The sequence below is a fragment of the Erythrolamprus reginae genome, chromosome 10, assembly GCF_031021105.1.
Source record: "Erythrolamprus reginae isolate rEryReg1 chromosome 10, rEryReg1.hap1, whole genome shotgun sequence".
Classification (NCBI taxonomy): Eukaryota; Metazoa; Chordata; class Lepidosauria; order Squamata; family Dipsadidae; genus Erythrolamprus; species Erythrolamprus reginae.
Window position 1 is genome coordinate 37,259,248 of NC_091959.1, and position 20,655 is coordinate 37,279,902.

At 41.1% G+C, this 20,655-nt stretch overlaps 1 protein-coding gene across 1 annotated transcript in view; it reads left to right on the forward strand.

Moving 5' to 3' along the window:
* Positions 1 to 20,655, forward strand: part of ADGRD1 (adhesion G protein-coupled receptor D1) — a 191,885-nt gene that overhangs the window by 84,034 nt on the left and 87,196 nt on the right. The window contains exons 14-15 of the mRNA XM_070761993.1: positions 6,675 to 6,748; positions 8,993 to 9,116. Of these exons, the coding sequence (XP_070618094.1) occupies positions 6,675 to 6,748; positions 8,993 to 9,116 (198 nt within the window). The remainder of the gene's footprint in view (positions 1 to 6,674; positions 6,749 to 8,992; positions 9,117 to 20,655) is intronic.

Here is a 20,655-nt window from a genome sequence, read left to right on the forward strand (position 1 = left end):
AGTTGTGTTGTCTTGGGAAATGGCCATGCACCCTTTGGCTTGGCTGACTTCCTTCCTGATTTATGAAGCCGGCAAGAGCATAGAAATGGATCTGCCGCTTCTCCACCCATTTACAAAACTACTATCAGGTCACAGGATTTTATTAGGGCTGTTGGCCTTGCTTCCACCTTAAACTCTTCCAGGAGGTCAAATTATCTCCAGGACCGCCTTCTGCTGCACGAATCCCAGCGACCAGTTAGGTTCCACAGAGTGGGTCTTCTCCGGGTCCCGTCAACTAAACAATGCCGCTTGGCAGGACCCAGAGGAAGAGCCTTCTCTGTGGCGGCCCCAGCCCTCTGGAACTAACTCCCCCCAGAGATTAGAATTGCCCCCACCCTCCTTGCCTTTGGTAAGCCCACCTCTGCCGCCAGACATGGGGGAACTGAGATACTCTTTCCCCCTAGACCATTACAATTTTATGCATGGTATGTCTGTATGTCTGTTTGGTTTTTATTATAATGGGTTTTTAATTGTTTTTAGTATTGGATTATTATTATATGCTGTTTTATTATTGTTGTTAGCCTCCCCGAGTCTTCGGAGAGGGGCGGCATACAAATAAATAAATGAATGAATGAACGAACGAACAAACAAACAAACAAACAAACAAACAAACAAACAAATCTGGCTTCTGTGTTTTATGGGTTCAGGAGAGGTTGGCAGTTGTACCTGTTTATACCATAATGATTGAATAATCCCAGTCCATGCCACCTGATCACATGGTATCCTCCATGGTGCTCTGGAGTTATATAGATACAGATTAGCAGAGTTGGAACAGACTTTATAGGCAGTAACGGGCAGCCAATTTTTTAATTGCCACACTGTGGGTGTGGCTTATTTTGTAGGTGTGGCTTAATGGTCATGTGACTGGGTAGGAGCGGCTTGCTGGCCATGTGATCAGGTGGGAGTGGCTAAGGTCATATTTTTTACAGTCAAGTTTGGAGTGGTTAATATTAAGTTTGAATCTGTTGCGAGCTCTTGTGTTGTTGCGATTGAAGCTGAAGTAGTCGTTGACAGGCAGGACATTGCAGCATACGATCTTGTGGGCAATACTTAGATCATGTTTTAGGCGTCATAGTTCTAAGCTTTCTAGACCCAGGATTGTAAGTCACGTTTCGTAGGGTATTCTGTTTCGAATGGAGGAGTGAAGGGCTCTTTTGGTGAAGTATCTTTGGACATTTTCGAGGGTGTTGATGTCCAAGATGTGGTATGGATTACAGACAGATGAGCTGTATTCAAGGATGGGTCTGGCGAACGTTTTGTAGGTCTCTGGTGAGTAGTGTGAGATTGCCGGAGCAGAAGCTACATTGCCTGATTGTTTGTCTGGTGTTAATCCCTGCTTATCTGAGCATAGGCTGCTGGAGAGGATGTGTTTATGAAGCTACATTGAGTGGAGTAGAGAGAGTGGTTTTACCCTAAACCGATATTCCTCAAACCTTGCAATCTTAAGATATGTAGACTGTATACCCCATTTAGAATACCCCATTTAGTTTGATTGGGGAGTTTTGGAAATTGAAATCCGCACATCTCAAAGCTGCAAAGTTTGAGAAACACTGACTGAGAGTAACTCAAAACCAAAAAGAATTTGGCACCGTCTTTTTAAAAAACTTTTTAAAAAATCTACCCATGTTCTTTCCTCCTTAAAACAAACCTCTTTGAGTCCATCTGCTGGCTGGCTCACAATTTCACTCTTACATTCTCATGATGCAATGCAGGAAAAGTTGGTGGGGCCCAGGGTTGCTAGGAAATCGTAATTGTTGTGTTCCGAATACTGAAGAGGCAGATTGAGTAACTTCAGCTCTTTGTTGGTCACAGTGAGCAAACATCAGCAAACGCCCAATTTAAACTGCAGTTGGACTGAGAGAGCCCTGGCTGGGAAGGAACCAATCAGCAATCTCCTGCTCTACTCAAAAGAGCGGACCTGAGTGGAAACTTCCTAGCTAGCATGAAGATCTCAAGACATAACGTCTCGACTAGAAAGCCTAGAACAAAGACAGCTTTAAACAAGATCTAAGTATTGCCCACAAGATCATATACTGCAACGTCCTGCCTGTCGGCGACTACTTCAGCTTCAACCACAACAACACAAGAGCACACAACAGATTTAAACTTAATATTAACCGCTCCAAACTTGACTGTAAAAAATATGACTTCAGTAACTGAGTTGTCGAAGCGTGGAACTCATTACCGGACTCCGTAGTGTCATCCCCAAACCCCCAAAACTTTACCCTTAGATTATCCACGGTTGACCTATCCAGATTCCTAAGAGTCAGTAAGGGGCGAGTACAAGTGCACTAGAGTGCCTTCCGTCCCCTGTCCTATTGCTCTCCTACATCTCCTCTACCTTTCTTCTATTCCTATATCTCTTCTTCTATTCTTTCATTGATATGTTCTATTACTATACCTTCTTTTCTATTCTTTCATAGATATATTTTACTATGAGTATCTCCTCTATAACCTTCATCATGTATTTTACTATGTGTGTTTATATATATATATACCCACTAAAACCCTCATTGTGTATTGGAATAAACAAACAAACAAACAAACAAACAAACAAATACATAAAAAATTGCAATATGTGCTCTGCATGAGGCTATCCTTGAAAAATATTCAGAAAAGTCCAAAACGCAGCCACACGGGCTATTATGGGTGTACCTAGCTTCACCCATGTAACACCTACACTTCGCGAGATGCATTGGTTCTCAATAGGTCTCCAGATACAATTCAAGATGTTGGTTATCACCTTTAAAGCCCTACATGGCTTCAGACCAGATTATGTACGGGACCGCATTTTGCAACATACTGTACATCCCAGTGGCCGGTTAGGGCCCACAGATTCGGCCTTCTCAGCGCTCCTTTGTCCAGACAATGTCAGCTGGTTGGACCGTGTAGAAGGGCCTTCTCTGTGGCAGCTCCGGCTCTGTAGAACTAACTTCCCCCTGAGATCTGCGTGATCCACACCCTCCTGGCTTTCCGAAAGGCCGTAAAAATATGGCTTTTCCAGCAGCCCTGGAGTAGGTGAATGGCTCTTATCCTGGCTGTATGAATGAAAGTTTATAATAATTTTATCCTTGTTCTTCATTGCTGAATGGATATATGATTTAAATTAAGGAGTTTATAATTGTTTTTATTTTTTTAATTGTTATTTCTATTGTCTTATATTTCTTTTAATTTTTTTTTTAAATTAAAAATACTTTATTTGAACAGTTAAAATGCAAAGAGTTAAAAAAAACAAAGCATCAATAAACATACTTATAAGTAGTGATGGGCGAACCAAACCCGCTCAATTTGGGTCCGTACCGAATTTTGTGGTGTTCGGTATGCCGAACCCGAACCCGAAATTTTTTGAAATTTTGACATCATCGGCAGGTTGCTAAGGACGCCAAGGTGATCACTTCCTGGATTCCATGGAATCCAGGAAGTGATCACCTTGCCGTCCTTAGCAACCTGCTGGTATACGTGACGTCAAAGCTCCGCCCCTGGAATCTCTTGGTGGGATTCCCCGTTCGGGTTCGGTTCGGGTTCGGCTGAATTTTGCGTAAAGTTCGTCCGAACTTGCTGAACTCGAACACCGTTGGGTTCGCCCATCACTACTTATAATCACACATGAGTATAGATTAGATAGTAGCAAGGAAGAAGAGGAGGAGGGAGAAAGAAAGGAAAATAGGGGCAAGAAACAAGGAAAGCCAACCGTTATTGTTGGCTCTAGTAGTTGAGCGAACTGTTTGTAAAATATGTTGTGAATTTAATAAGTCTGATTTCTGTAGGTATAGTTGTAAATGAAGCGGGGAGTTTGTTCGAAGGTGAAGTGTGTTGGCATGTAGTCTGCTGGATAGTAATATGATATTCTCTAGTCCCAGTATGATATTTTAAATGTTTTGGATTTAGTGATATGTTCTAAATTGTTTTATGTGTCTTCAGTACTGTTTGTTTACGTTTCTTAAATTTTGGAGGTATTTTTTCTCTTCCAGCCATTTATACCAATTTCCCCAGGCACTATAAAAATTGGAATAATCTTTTTCTTGAAGTTCAAGGGTATATTTATATTTCTGTTAGCCACCCAGAGTCCGTGAGGAACTGTGCGGCATACAAGTTGCAATAATAATAATAATAATAATAATAATAATAATAATAATAATAACAACAACAACAACAACAACAACAACAGTAGTGTTTTCAAGTTTGGGTGAAACCGTGAAAGTTTTCAAAAGTTTGGGCCAAATGGTGATTCACCATGACTTGCTTTGAAGAATGGTTGAGTATGGCTAGTCTGGAGAAAAAAAGGCCTAGGGTGATATAATAATAATAATAATAATAATAATAATAATAATAATAATAATAATAATAATAACAACAACAACAACAACAATAACAACAACAATAACAATTTAGCTAACAATAACAATAACAATAATAATATTGTGACATCACGATCCCAGGAGACAGCAGAATTGAGGAGAAGCAGTTAGAGAAATTAGTGAAATACGAAGTTCTAAAACTCGAGCTGCAATGACTCTGGCATAAGCCAGTGAAAGTGGTCCCAGTGGTACTTGGCACACTGGGCGCAGTGCCAAAGGATCTCAGCGGACATTTGAAAACCATTGGAATTGACAAAATCTCCATCTGTCAATTGCAAAAGGCCGCTTTACTGGGATCGGCAAACATAATTCGCCACTACATCACACAGTCCTAGGTGCTTGGGAAGCGCCCGACTGGGGATGAAATACGAAATCCAGCATAGTGATCTTGTTTGCTGTGATGTATTGATAATAATAATAATTTATTAGATTTGTATGCAGCCCCTCTCTGAGGACTCGGAGCAGTCATCCAGTATTTGGGTGGCTGCCACAACGAAGAGGGGAACAACTTATTCTCCAAAGCACCAGAAGGCAAGACAAGAAGTGATGGATGGAATTTAACCAAGGAAAGAAGCAAACTGAAATTAAGGAGAAACTTCTTGACAGTTAGAACAATTGATCAGAGGAATAGAAGTCGCCTTCAGAAGTTGTGGGTGCTCTTTTTAAAGAAGAGACTGGACAGTCATTTGTCTGAAATGCTTTAGGGTTTCCTGCTCGACCAGGGGGTTGGACTAGAAGACCTCCAAGGTCCCTTCCAGCTCTGTTGTGATTGATTGATTATTAGTTGGTTGGTTGCAAATTCTGATTCCTCTGATCAAAATAACGGTTGCAGAAAAAGTTCTTAAAATCAGACCTGATTCACTTAACAATTGCCTTGCTCTAAAATTGAAATTCTGGTTCCAATTGTGGCCATAAGGATATTATTATTATTATTATTATTATTATTATTATTATTATTATTATTATTATTATATAAAATCTGGTTCCAATTGTGGCCATAAGGATATTATTATTATTATTATTATTATTATTATTATTATTATTATTATTATTATCTGTATATATCATATTCAAAAACGAAGCCAATGGCTTAAAAGAAGCCAATATGGTTGTTGTTGTTTTCTTCCCAGGCTTTTTATAAAAAAAAAGATTAAAGAGTGATGTAGCAGGCAAAAGTTACGCAAGCCTTTAATTACTGTGAATTGCCTCTCCCAAATGGCTTAAAAGACATAGAGACACCCACCCTGGTGGCTAGAATTACTGCGTGATTTCTTCATTCCAGGAATTCTTCTAATTGTTTTCATCCTTAGTAGATATTTAATATGATTTGGATTGCTACCCTGAGAATATGATACCTGGGTTTTTGTTTGGTTTTTTAAATTGCTAATCTTCTGCCATAATTTTCTTCCGTCTGAGTCTTCGCAGAGATGGGCTGCTCTGTCCAGTCTGCCATCAGCTCCCAGGAAGGTTGTAGGAGGGTTATAGAAGAATTGATTAGGGTTGGACACATTGTTTGCCCAGATGTTGAGACTGGATTTGGCATTTTTGTCCACCATCAAGGACCTGGGATAGATTGATGTTGTCATTTGGAGATGTTCAAGGGAAAAAAAGGAAATGAAAGGAAGAAAAGGAATGAGGGAGGGAGGGAGGAGAAATGAAGGAAGGGGGGAAAGGAGGAACGGAAGGAAGGAAGGGAAAAGAAAGAGAGGGAGGTATGGGAAAGAAGGGAGGGAGGAAAAAAAGGAAGAGAGGGGAATAAGAAGGGAGGGAGAGAAAAAGGAAAGGAGGAGAAATGAAGGGAAGAAGGGAGGGAGGGGAAGAGTGGGATGAAATTGAGAAGAAGAATGGAAGAAAGGGAAAGAGGGAGGGATGGAAGGAAGGAAAACGGAAGAGGAGGGGTAAAATGTAAAATATAAAATAAAATAAGAAGGAAGGAAGGAAGGGATTGAGAGGGTGAGAGAGAAGGAGGGAGAGAGGGAAAGAAAGAAGGAAAGTAGGAATTTTTGCCACAATAATTCAGCAAAAGAAATATCAGCTGAATTTGATATTTCCAATCCAGATTTAAAAGACCCAATCTCCAAAAGGCCTCTGCCTAGAGGAAACTGAGTTACTTGGTGTGTGTTTTCTCCCATCTTACTTTCTCCCAACCTGAAGTTTTATCTCACCCCTTTTTGCAAAGATGGGGAACCTCTTTTGGGATTGTAACCGTGAAAACACAAAAATGCATTCCCCCCCTCAATTCACCAAGGCATTGAACCAATCTCTCTTCCTTTCCAGACGCCCCTTCAGTACAGTCGAGCCACGAACCAAAGTAATCAAGTGAGACTGTACTGCGCCTTTCTGGATTACAGGTGAGTGCCATCCTGCTTGTGAGACTTCCTTGTTGGTGAGGTGCATCCAACTGTGTCACCTGCTCACCCCTGCCTGTTGGATCCACACACAAAACCCCCAGTAAAGGGCAGCCAAACTTTTTACTGTCACACTGTGGGTGTGGCTTATTTTGTGGGTGTGGCTTGTGAGTGGGTAGGAGTGGCTTGCCGACCATGTGACCAGGTGGGAGTGGCTTGAACTATCATCAGCGTTCAAGTGAACTGTTAAGTCCTCGACTTACAACCTCACCAGTGTCGCTCTCTGGTGTGACAATTTGCTTTGTGTTTCCCGCGCTCTCCTTCCTGGGTCGCGCCCCTGCCTCAGGCTGTGTTGCTAAGCGAACAGGTGCCAATCAGCTGTTGAGAAAAGAGGGGGGAGGAAATGGGCCCCCTGCAACTCCTGCCGGTGCTGGTCTCCCTGCCGCTTTCCGAGGAGGAGGAGGGTGGATGGTCAGCTGGAGCTGGGCACACAGCTTCATTTATGTTGTGAGCCGCCCCGAGTCCTTGGAGAGGGGCGGTATAAAAATCCAATAAATAAATAGATAAATTTCCACCAGTGGAAATGCGTTCCACCCCGTCCTGCCTGGTGCCCATCCCTGAAAAAAACTCCACAACTCGGAATAAATGAAACCATGATTCTTCACAGCAGCAAAGCTAAAACAAGGGACTAGGTCAGTGATGGGGAACCTTTTTGTGTTTGCATGCCAAAAGTGTGTGTGTGTGTGTGCTAGCACGCGCACATGTACTCACACCCATTCCTTTTCGCTATGCATCTGCACCCCTCCCCCGTAGTGCCCCTGCACATGCGCACAATGTCCCCCTGTCCTGCATGCACACTGAAACATGGGACGGTGGAAAAATACAGCCAAATGGGCAAACTGGAAGTTTGGAAAAAGTGAGTTCTCTTTTGCCCGCTGTGCTGTTTTTCACACTCCAGAACCTTCAGGAAGCTTCCCTGAAGCCTTTGGAGGGCAAAAAACAGCACATTGGGGTGGGTGTGGCTATGACGGGCGGGGCCTAGCTGGCCTCCTGAACCATGGCTGGGGGGGCATTTTTGCCCTCTGGAGGCTCCAGATGCTTTCCTTGAGCCTCCAGGAGGGCAAATATGGCATCCCCAGGCTCCAGTGGCCCTCTGAAGGCTCGAAACAGGCCCATTTGCAGCCTTCCGAACTTCTGATAGGCCTGTTTTTTGCCCTCTCCAGGCGAAAACCTCTCCGGAGGCTTTCCATAATTCTTTATTGGTTTCACATTATGCAACATTCTTCAGCCTAAAAACATTGTTAAATAAATAATTTGGGCACAAAAAATGGTCAGTGGTACTTTGGCGCTCATCGTTAATTGGTTCCGGGAGACATGATGACCACCAAAAATGATGACAATTTTTTCCCAAAAGGATGATGATGATGATGATGATGATGATGATGATGATGATTATTTTTATTATTATTATTATTATTATTATTTGTATGCCGCCCCTCTCCGTAGACTCGGAGCGGCTCACAGCAATGATAAAAACAATATATAGTAACAAATCTAATAGTTGGAATCTAAAATAATGGTAATACATTTAAGAAAGTCTAAAAAACAAGAAACCCCAATATATAAAAACATACATACAGTCATCATACACAGCTGATTCCAGAGGTTTGGAGCCGCCACAGAGAAGGCTCTTCTCCTGGGTCCCGGGGAATTGGCTACTTTGTGAGTCACACAAAGTAGCCAATGCCTAGAAGTTCTAACGTGTATTTTGAATGTCCCAAAGATGCTTTTTCAAAGAAGTAACTGGACTTTCAAACAATGAGTACCGGGACAAAACTTTCACATCAAAATATCAGTCTCAATATCAGTATCAGTATGATAAAAGAATGCTATTGTAAACATTGTAACGTATATCAGATGGTACAAAACTATGCGAACTTTTGTAAATAGTAATTAGTGATAGTTTATACTTTTTTTCTTCCTTTCATCATTTCTTTTTATTACCTTTTCTTAATATGATCTACAAGACTCGCATTTAAATTTCTTAAACTTCTGAAAAGTATGGAGCAGCTTGGGCTCCTTTTTTATGTTGTGTGCTTTTGTATGTGTCTTTGTCTTGTCTTGGAATTAAAAATCAATAAAAATCAATAAATTAAAAAATAAAAAATATCAGTATCAGTATTTGATCAGAGTATCAAATGGGGCAAATTTCAAAGTCACTGTATTTTGCATTTTGTTCTTTTGCAGAAACGGCAGCGCCGTTTGGTCCAACCAAGGTTGTGTTCGTGATGGTGGTGACCTGAATTATTCCATCTGCCTGTGCAACCATCTCACCAATTTTGCCATTTTGATGCAAGTGGTGCCACTAACGGTAAGCCAAACCAAAATATTCATAACTGTGGCATGTAGGCAAAATTACAGTCTTGGTATTGAAATTGAAGCTATGCTCCAGCATAGGAGACCCAGAGAGCTTGTTCCCTAAGGAATATCAGCAGATGTTCCTGGTCCCCCCGTCATAACACAAGGGACACCACTTTTATCTGTGCATGTGATACCATGGTACATGTTGAAATTAGTTGTAATGGAACAATACTGCCTGTTTTCATCCTTCTGTCCCTCTGGACCAGTGGTCATCAACTCTTGGTCCATGGACCACTGGTGGTGCACGAGAAAATGTTGGTGATCTGCAGAAAAATTATTTGCATTTTTAAATATTGCACTAAATGCTATTTATCTTTTAAAAAGAATCATATTAGAAATCTGCAGGATTTAAAATTATGAACTGAGTGGTCCCTGAGGTCCAAAAGGTTGGTGACCCATGCTCTGTGTTAAATATGCATTGAAGCAATGTAAATAATTTGAATGTGGATTGAGCATTCTGATTGGTTGAAACAATGACAGTTGAGTTTAGGCGGGAAAGTAAAAGTATATAAGGAGCACTCTGACACTGTTTCAGTCAGTTGCGTTCTGAGCTGAAGTCACTTTCCAAAAAGAGCTTTCTCCTGCTGAGCCAAATAAAGAATTTAAAAGAACCGACTGCCTCAGTCTTCTTCACTGGCGACGAAGAGCGGTCGAACAGCCTGCCTGTCGGACGAGCTCCCGATCCCTTCAACCCAGAAAAGTCCACCTGGGACAACTACATAGCAAAATTCGAGATCTTCCTTGAAGCTGCGGGAATGAAAGATGCTGACAGCGGCAGAAAAAGAGCCATTTTTCTCAATTATTGTGGCTCCGAAGTCTACGACTTAGCCCAAACACTAACAGACCCGCTGTTGGCGAACTCCGTGACATGGGACACCTTGACGTCCAAACTCGCCTCCCACTTCAAGCCGACCAACCCGGCCATCGTATACCGGCACCAGTTCTCCCGAATGAGTCAGATCGACGGAGAATCGATCAACCAGTACACGACCCGCCTTCGCACTGTCATGTCAAAGTGCAAGTTTGACAATCCTGAAGCAAGGCTGATTGATGCCTTAATCTTCAGCATGAAGAATGAGGCCATACGGAACAAACTCCTCACAGAAGATGAGCCATCCCTACAGACGGTGATTAAGACAGCTCAAACTGCTGAGGTCTCTGAAGCTGCAGCAGCAGAGCTGAAACAAAATGACAAGCGGGAAGTGGTCTCCAAAATCGAGAACCAGCCAACCCAGTCCGACTCAAAGGGGGGAAACGATGTTATTCCTCCTGATGTTTTTGTTTTTGTTATCTTGGGCATCATCTTCATGAATGTGGCATTTTAATGTCCTGATGTATGGCTGAAATTCGGACAGGCTCTTCAGAATCCATTCTCGCAAGGAAAGGCCATAGACTCAGCTGCAACTTGGCCAAACAGCAGGAGAGCCATAGCTCAGTGGGAGATTTGATGAAGTTCCATGGGATCTTGGAGACCTCTACTTAAGATCTCAACCCTCAACCCACGTGGCAGCCTTAGCTATTCCCACTCAATGCTGGGTGATATGACTCCTGCCTTTGGCAAGGGCCCTAATTAATCCAGTTGGATCCAATGATCAGACCGATGACACAAACCTTGGCATGATCACATGTCCACCATGCATCATCTAAGCCTGTGTTTCCCAACCTTGGCCACTTGAAGATATTTGGACTTCAACTCCCATCCTTGAATACAGTTCATCTGTCTGGAACCCATACCACATCTCGGACATCAACACCCTTGAAAATGTCCAAAGATACTTCACCAGAAGAGCCCTTCACTCCTCCACTCGAAACAGAATACCCTACGAAAGCAGACTATCAATCCTGGGTCTAGAAAGCTTAGAACTACGACGCCTAAAACACGATCTAAGTATTGCCCACAAGATCCTGCAACTTTCTACCTGTCAATGACTACTTCAGCTTCAATCGCAACAACACAAGAGCACGCAACAGATTCAAACTTAATATTAACCGCTCCAAACTTGACTGTAAAAAATATGACTTCAGCAACTGAGTTGTCGAAGGGTGGAACTCATTACCTGACTCAGTAGTGTCAACCCCTAACCGCCAACATTTTTCCCTTAGACTATCCACGGTTGACCTCTCCAGGTTCCTTGGCTTAGAGGTCAGTAAGGGGCATGCATAAGTGCACCAGTGTGCCTTCCGTCCCCTGTCCAATTGTCTCTCCTTATCTCATTTATCTTTTCTTCCTTTCAAATATGTTCACCTATACTTTTATATCTTTTCTTCTATTCTTTTCTTTATTTATATTACTACATATCTATTCTCTTCAATGTGTATTATATATTGGACTAAATAAATAAATAAAAATAAAATAAATAAATTCTCCAGCCAGCAAATGCTGGCTGGGGAATTCTGGGAGTTGAAGTCCAGATACCTTCAAGTGGCCAAGGTTGGGAAACACTGATCTAAGCCAATGAAAATTAATCTCCACATCTCACTTGCCAAGGATCTTGATGCCGATTGGCTGTGCTAAAAGGAGAAGACAATTTACAATTACGATTAACCGGAAAAAGCTGGAAGCGTTTATAAGAGATGTCTTTTTTTCACAAACCATTGGCCTTGAGTGCATGTTTCCTCCTCACAGATTGTTCTAATCCAGTGTTGTTCTAACCCTTGCCAATATTTGCACAGTTCCTCAAATTTGCTTTATTCACACAGATTCATTTTGCTCTCCCCCCCCCCTTTTTTATTTTCATAAGCCCAAATTTCACCGCCTTCTTTTTCTCCAAGGGGCTGGCTCATTTTACAGCCATTGATTTACTTTGCAGGCAAGGTAAATTTATCTTCCGCTTTCTGGAATTTTTCACCCCCGGGGGTGGGGTGGGGGGGTGGGGGGAGAGAATATATATGTGCCAGAAAAACAGATTTTGCACTGCATGCCTGGAATTATACACACACCAAGCTGGTAAACACAGAAGGTGCCAATCGCAAAGGCTTGGAAACTTTGACGATTCGGTGCAGTTATGCAGAATGTTTCGCAGCTCTCTGCTCTCTCGCATTTTTTAAAAAGAAGTTTAAAAAGGACACCAATTCCTGTTGCTTTAAGTGATTTCCACTTTTGAAATAAAAAAATCAAAGACAAGCTCCACATCAAAAAAACATTTTTCACCATGAATTTCTATTCCAGAGAGGCAGATATTCAAAAAGACCTTGACCACGTAGCAGAGTGGTCTAAAACCTGGCAACTTCAAATCTCCACCACTAAATGCTCTGTCTTACACATTGGTAAAAAGAATCAGAATACTAAATATAAACTTGGAGGAATTGAACTTATTGATAACCCTCAATCTGTCAAAGACCTTGGAGTACTCATATCCAATGACCTAAGTCCCAGAGCCCACTGCAACAACATTGCCAAAAAGGCTTTAAGAGTTGTTAACCTAATCCTTTGCAGCTTCGTCTCGGGTAATTTTGAACTGCTAACAAGAGCTTACAAAGCATTTGTCAGACCAATCCTAGAATACAGCTCGCCTGTATGGAACCCACATTGCATATCTGACATCAACACAGTTGAGAGAGTCCAGAAATATTTCACAAGAAGAGTCCTTCATTCCTCTTCTCACAACAAAATACCTTACTCCGCCAGACTTGAAATTCTTGGTTTAGACAATTTACAACTCCGTCGTCTCCGTTCTGACTTAATTATAGTTCATGAAATCATATACCAAAATGTCCTACCTGTTAACGACTACTTCACCTTCAACCGCAACAACACACGAGCACGAAATCGATTTAAACTAAATGTCAACCGCTTCAAACTTGACTGCAAAAAATACGACTTCAGCAACAGAGTAATCAACGCCTGGAATGCACTACCTGATTCTGTGGTTTCTACTCCTAACCCCAAAACCTTTAACCTTAGACTATCTACAATTGACCTCTCCCCCTTTCTAAGAGGTCTGTAAGGGGCGTGCATAAGCGCACCACTGTGCCTACCGTCCCTGTCCTATTGTCTACTTTTTATCATTACTTATCTAATGTTTTATATGTACAAATTATCACCCTATAATTGACAAATAAAATAAATAAATAAATAAATAAATAAATAAATAAATAAATAAATAAATAAATAAATAAAATATTAGGTATTTCTAAGGACGGATGGCTTAGAAGTCATAAAGATCTATAAACTTTATATAGGGAAAACATGAAATAAACTTCCCATCCTGGCAAAACTTCTACTTGGCCCGAGTTGCAATAAATTTTAGGTTAGGACTGTACTTTATCCCACCCGCCACTTAGTTTCTTGGCAGAATTAATCTGGCTTTCGTTTGTTGCTCATTTAATGGATTAAGTTTATTCTAGGGTTTACCCAACCATTTTATCATGTAGTTTGTTAGAGGGGGGGAGCCCCATAAAAAGCAAAGCATACAACGGTGCCAGCAACTTTGGCATTTATAAACTGGTGGAACTTAACAACAAGATTAATAGGAGATTTGGGAACTGGAAAAAAAAGGTGAGCGGAATGGAGAGTCAAAAATTTCAGAACTGGAAGGTTTCCAACTTCTGCTTTATAATCATCTGTGTTAACTCCAATGGCTCTAAAGCAGGGGTGAAATTAATTTCCCTCCCCTACTGGTTCTGTGGGTATGGCTTGGTAGACATGGCTTGGTGGGTGTTGCAGGGGAAGGATACTACAAAATCCCTGTGGCCAACCAGAGGTGGTGTTTGCCAGTTCTCCGAACTACTCAAAATTTCCACTACCAGATAATAATAATAATAATAATAATAATAATAATAATAATAATAATAATAATAATAAATAATTGAAAAATCAACAGACGATCCAAAGTGCAGACTCTGTAAAGAAACTGATGAAACAATCAATCACGTACTCAGCTGCTGCAAAAAGATCACACAGACTGACTACAAGCATAGACATGATACTGTGGCACAGATGATCCACTGGAACTTGTGCCGGAACTACCATTTACCAGTAGCAAAGAACTGGTGGGGTCATAAGCCTGAAAAAGTGGTCAAAAATGAGCAAGCAAAACTACTGTGGGACTTCCGACTTCAGACTGAGTGAATTCTGAAGCAAAACACACCAGACATTGTGATTGTGGAGAAAAAGAAAGTATGGATCATCGACATCGCAATCCCGGGAGACAGCAGAATTGAGGAGAAGCAGCTAGAGAAATTAGTGAAATACGAAGATCTAAAAATTGAGCTGCAACGACTCTGGCATAAGCCAGTGAAAGTGATCCCAGTGGTACTTGGCACACTGGGCGCAGTGCCAAAGGATCTCAGCGGACATCTGAAAACCATCGGAATTGACAAAATCTCCATCTGTCAATTGCAAAAGGCCGCTTTACTGGGATCAGCAAACATAATTCGCCGCTACATCATGCAGTCCTAGGTGCTTGGGAAGCGCCCGACTGGTGATGAAATATGAAATCCAGCATAGTGATCTTGTTTGCTGTGTTGTACTGACATAATAAATAATAATAATTAATAATTCATCCACTCTAATAGTAATAATAATTATAATTATAATTATAATTATAATTATAATTATAATTATAATTATAATTATAATTATAATTATAATTATAATTATAATTATAATTATAATTATAATTATAATTATAATTATAATTATAATTATAATTATAATTATAATTATAATTATAATTATAATTATAATTATAATTATAATTATAATTATAATTATAATTATAATTATAATTATTAATTAGATTTGTATGCCGCCCCTCTCAGCAAACTTGGGGCAGCTCACAACAACAATAATAACAATAATATGGCAATGTAACAAATCTAATTTTTTTTTAAAAAAAGCATCTAAAAACCCGTCATTTAAAACCATACAACACAAGCATACCAAACATAAAACTATATAAGCCTGGGGGAGATGTCTCAGTTCCTCCATGCCTAGTGATATAGGTGGGTCTTAAGCAATTTACGAAAGACAAGGAGGTGGGGGCAGTTCTGATCTCTGGGGGGAGTTGATTCCAGAGGGCCGGGGCCACCACAGAGAAGGCTCTTCCCCTGGGGCCCGCCAGATGACATTGTTTAGTCGACGGGACCCAGAGAAGGCCAATTCTGTGGGACCTTATCGGCCACTGGGATTTGTGCGGCAGAAGACGGTTCCGGAGGTATTCTGGTCCGATGCCGTGTAGGGCTTTGTAGGTCATTAGCAACACTTTGAATTGTGACCGGAAACTGATCGGCAGCAAATGCAAGCCACGGAGTGTTGGAGAGACATGGGCAAATCTAGGTAGTCTCAAGATAGCTCTCACGGCTGCATTTTGCACGATCTGAAGTTTCTGAACACTTTTCAAAAGTAGCCCCAAGTTATCCAGAACCTCTCAGAACCTGCTGGATTTCACCCCTGCTCCAAAGTCTTTGGCAACAGGAATATTAGGATGAAGCTGAAGGACTAAGAAGACCATCTCCTACCTCTCAGGAATTAAAAATCTCTAGGTAATATCATAATGCAGAAAGTAGGCCTCAGTTAAGAATGCTGAAACGTTCAGAGGCAGTTGAACATGCAGCAATCTAGCAATTATGTGAAAAGTATTTAACTAGGCAAGAGCTCCCTGCTCTTTCTCTCTGTCTGTTCGCTGTTAGCTGTGTGTGCTGTTGCTGTTCGTGGAAGTATGCTTTGAAGAAGCTGTAACGCTGTAAATGTTGGTCCCTGTGAGTTATTGAACTAAGATAGTTGTAGCAAGGTACTAGTAAGATACTAGTTTATTGTATGTGTAGTATAGGCAGTAGCAGTAGCAGTAGCAGTAGCAGTAGCAGTAGTAGTAGTAGTAGTAGTAGTAGTAGTAAATATATTTACTTTTTGGTGCCAAAGCTCAGTTGCATTTACCCAATATTTATTTATTTATTTATTTATTTATTTATTTATTTATTTATTTATTTATTTATTTATTTATTTATTTATTCATTCATTCATTCATTCATTCATTCATTCATTCATTCATTCATTCATTCATTCATTCATTCGATTTTTGTGCCGCCCTTCTCCTAAGACTCAGGGCGGCTTACAACATGTTAGCAATATCACTTTTTTTTTAACAGAGCTAGGCTATTGCCCCCACAATCTGGGTCCTCATTTTATCCACCTCGTAAGGATGGAAGGCTGAGTCAACCTTGAGCCAGTGATGAGATTTGAACCGCTGACCTTCAGATCTACAAGTCAGCTTCAGTGGCCTGCAGTACAGCACTCTATCTGCTGCACCACCCCGGCTCATACTTGGTGGGGTCCTTGGTGCTCTCTGAGCTTGGTTCCTTTCTTGTAGACATTTTATCACCCACCCAACTATTTATTTATTTATTCATTCATTCGGATTCGTAGGCCGTCCAACTCCTGAGGGACTCTGGGCGATTCACAACCAGAAAATAACATGTGCAATGTAATATTAAAACCCCTTAAAACAATTTAAAACCAACAATTAAAAACAATTAATAAAAGTTTTAAAAAGCATGCATGAAATTAATGGTTGGATCCCGATGGTATACCATCAGATCAACAGCCCTAGGGCTGTCAGAAAAGCTGGTCCTAATGGCTTTTTGGAAGGCCACTAGGATTAGGGCAGTCTGGATCTCAGAAGGTTACTGGTTCCAAAGAGTTGGAACAGCCACAGAGAAGGCCCTCCCCCATGAGCCCGCCAGCTGACACTGTTTAGCTGATGGGATCTGGTAAAGACCAACCCTGTGGGCCCTTAATAATAATAATAATAATAATAATAATAATAATAATAATAATAATAATCATCATCATCATCATCATCATCATCTATTAGATTTGTATGCCGCTCCTCTCTGAAGACTTGGGGCAGCTCACAACAACAATAAAACAATACAGATACAAATCCAATAATTAAAACTGTAACTAAAACCCATTAGCTTAAAATCAATTGATACTACACAATCATAACCAATCATAACTTTAATTGTCAGAGAAGGGGATACATTAGTTACCCCAATTCCTGGCGACATAGATAGGTCTTCAAGCTCTTGCGAAAGGTGAGGAGAGGTGGAGCAGTTCAAATCTCCGGAGGGAGTTGATTCCAGAGGGCCACCACAGAGAAGGCTCTTCCCCTAGGCCCCACCAGGCGACATTGTCTGGTTGATGGGACCTGGAGAAGGCCAACTCTGTGGGACCTAATTGGCCGCTGGGATTTATGCGGCAGAGGGTGGTCCCATAAGTATTCTGGTCCGATGCCATGTAGGGCTTTATAGGTCATCACCAACACTTTGGATTGTGTCCAGAAACTAATCTGCAACCAATGCAGGCTGCGGAGTGTTGATGAAACATAGATGTATCTGGGGAGACCCATGACTGCTCATGCGGCCACATTCTGCACGATCTGGAGTTTCCGAACAGTCTTCAAAGGCAGTCCCATGTAGAGAGTGTTGCAGTAGTCGAACCTCGAGGTGATAAGGATATTGGACGCTGGCTAACATCTTCAGGGCTTCAAACAAACCCACCTCCCTTCTAGTGTTGGTTATAGAGGTAGGAGCTTTATACAGTCCCAGACAAATGGTTGCCCGACCTTTTGTTAAAAATCTCCAGTGATGGAGCACCTCCAACTCCAGGTGGCAAGCTGTTCCACTGATCAATTGTTTTTACTGTCAGGAAAGTTCTCCTAAGTTCCAGGTTGGATCTCCTTCTGACAAACTTCTACCCATTGCTTCTTGTCTTGCCCTCAGGTACTTTGGAGAACAAATTCATCCCCTCTTATAGCAATAGCATTTAGACTTATATAGCGCTTTACGGTGCTTTACAAGAAATACCTAAGTAGTTTACAGAGAGTCAGCATATTGCCCACAACAATCTGGGTTCTCATTTTACCAATCTCGGAAGGATGGAAGGATGGGTCAAACTTGAGCCTACTGAGATTCGATCTGCCAACTGCTGGCAGCTGATGATCAGAAGTAGCTTTCAGTACTGCACTGTAACTATGGCACCACCTGTGACAGCCCTTCAAGTTTTGGAAGACAGCTTTCGTATCACCCCTAAGCCTTCTCTTCATCCATGCTTCCTTTAATTAACCATTCATCATATAATTATAATGATACCTAGTTGAGTTTCTCTAGAAACACCAATCTACTAACCAGAGCATACAAAACATTTGTCAGACCAATTCTTGAATACAGCTCACCTGTATGGAATCCACACTGCACAGCAGACATTAATACAATTGAAGGAGTCCAGAAATACTTCACAAGAAGAGTCCGCCACTCCTCCTCACACAACAAATTACCTTACTCCTCCAGACTTCAATTACTATGCTTAGAAAATTTACAGCTACGCTGCCTACGAACTGATTTAACTGTTGTTCATAAAATCATACATCACAATGTACTCCTTGTTAGCGACTACTTCACCTTTAACAACAACAACACAAGAGCATTCAATAGATACAAACTAAATGTAAACCGCTCCAAACTAGACTGCAGAAAATACGATTTCAGCAATAGAGTGGTCAACGCCTGGAATTCACTACCGGACTCTGTCATTTCTTCCCCCAATCCCAAAATCAACCTTACATTATCTACAATAGACCTCTCCCCTTTTCTAAGAGGCCTGTAAGGGGCGTGCATAAGTGCACTGTTCCTGTCCTAATGTCTTTTAATCTACTTTATACTTTAAAAACCCCCAACACTTTACCCTTAGATTATCTACCATTGACCTATCCAGATTCACCAGAATAGCCCTTCACTCCTCCACACGAAACAGAATACCCTACGAGACTAGACTTTCAATCCTGGGCCTAGAAAGCCTAGAACTAAGACGTCTTAAACAATATCTAAGTATTGCCCACAAGATGATATGCTGCAACGTCCTGCCTATCGGTGACTACTTCAGCTTCAACCACAACAACACAAGAGCACACAACAGATTCAAGCTCAATATTAACTGCTCCAAACTTGACTGTAAAAAATACAACTTTAGTAATCGAGTTGTTGAAGCATGGAACTCATTACCGGACTCCGTAGTATCACCTCCTAACCCCCAACACTTTACCCTTAGATTATCTACGGTTGACCTATCCAGATTCCTAAGAGGTCAATAAGGGGCGAGTACAAGTGCACTAGAGTGCCTTCCATCCTCTGTCCTATTGCTCTCCTATATCTTCTCTACCTTTCTTCTATTCCTATATCTCTTCTTCTATTCTTTCATTGATATGTTCTATTCCTATACCTTCTTTTCTATTATTTCTTACATATATTTTACTATGAGTATCTCCTCTATAACCTTCATCATGTATTTTACTATGTGTATATAGATATATACCCACTAAAACCCTCATTGTGTATTGGACAAAATAAATAAATAAATAATAAATTATGTTAAACCTACTACAATATAATACTATATTTGTATGGCAAACAAGCAAGCAAACAAACAAAGAAATAAATGAATACATCAACCAAGTTATCAAGGATACTGAGTTCAATTCTGAGTTGCAAATATTCTGGCTAAGCAACATATGCACACACCCCGCCCCCACTTCTGAATTATTCTGCCTATTAAGTCCTTGATAAAATAACTTGTAGGGATGCTGAGTGTGCAAGCTTCGCGCATCACCCCTAATATAATTTAATTACTCATTTATGTGATACATAAATTAATTTGGACATAAACTTTCTTCGGGATACCTCCATAAAGCGCAGACGTCGTAAATAAATAATCCTAATCGCGCCTTTAGTGGATATTGACTTATTTACAGAGGCAGCCAATGGCCATATTTCAAGGCAGAGATTTCAACAGGGAGCCCAAAAACGAAGCATATGGAAGATTTTAGCATCCCCGTCTTTGCGTTGGCCGCAGAGCAAATCCAGGGAATATGGCAGATCTTATTTTGGAAGGCTAAATATATCGATGCTGGAAGATTTCGTGGCCATATGGTGTTCAGAATCCATGCCGGCATTGGTCCTGTTGGCTTTGTCATAAATAGGCATTGGGTGAGATTTAAACGGCTCCTATCTTGTTTGATGCTTGGGATAGAAAAGTCCCCTATGTCGCTGAAGCTCAATGACCCATCGGCCACTCTCAGCCTGGTTTGGCCAGCCTGTTGAAGGTGTTGCCTGGGGTTTGGGTCAGTAAAGGGCAGCCAATTCTTTTACTGCCATACAGTGGGTGTGGCTTATTTTGTGGGTGTGGCTTGCTGGCCATGTGACCAGATGGGAGTGGCTTGAATGATCATCATCATTCAAGTGACGTACAACCTTACCAGTGTCGCTCGCTGGGGTGAAAATTTGCTTCGGGTTTATTTATTTATTTATTTATTTATTGGATTTGTATGCCGCCCCTCTCCATGGACTCGGGGCGGCTAACAACAGTGATAAAACAACATGTGACAATCCAATAGTAAAACAATTAAAAACCCTTATTATAAAATCAAACATATATACAAAACATACCATGCATAAATTGTAAAGGCCTAAGGGGGAAAGAATTTCAATTCCCC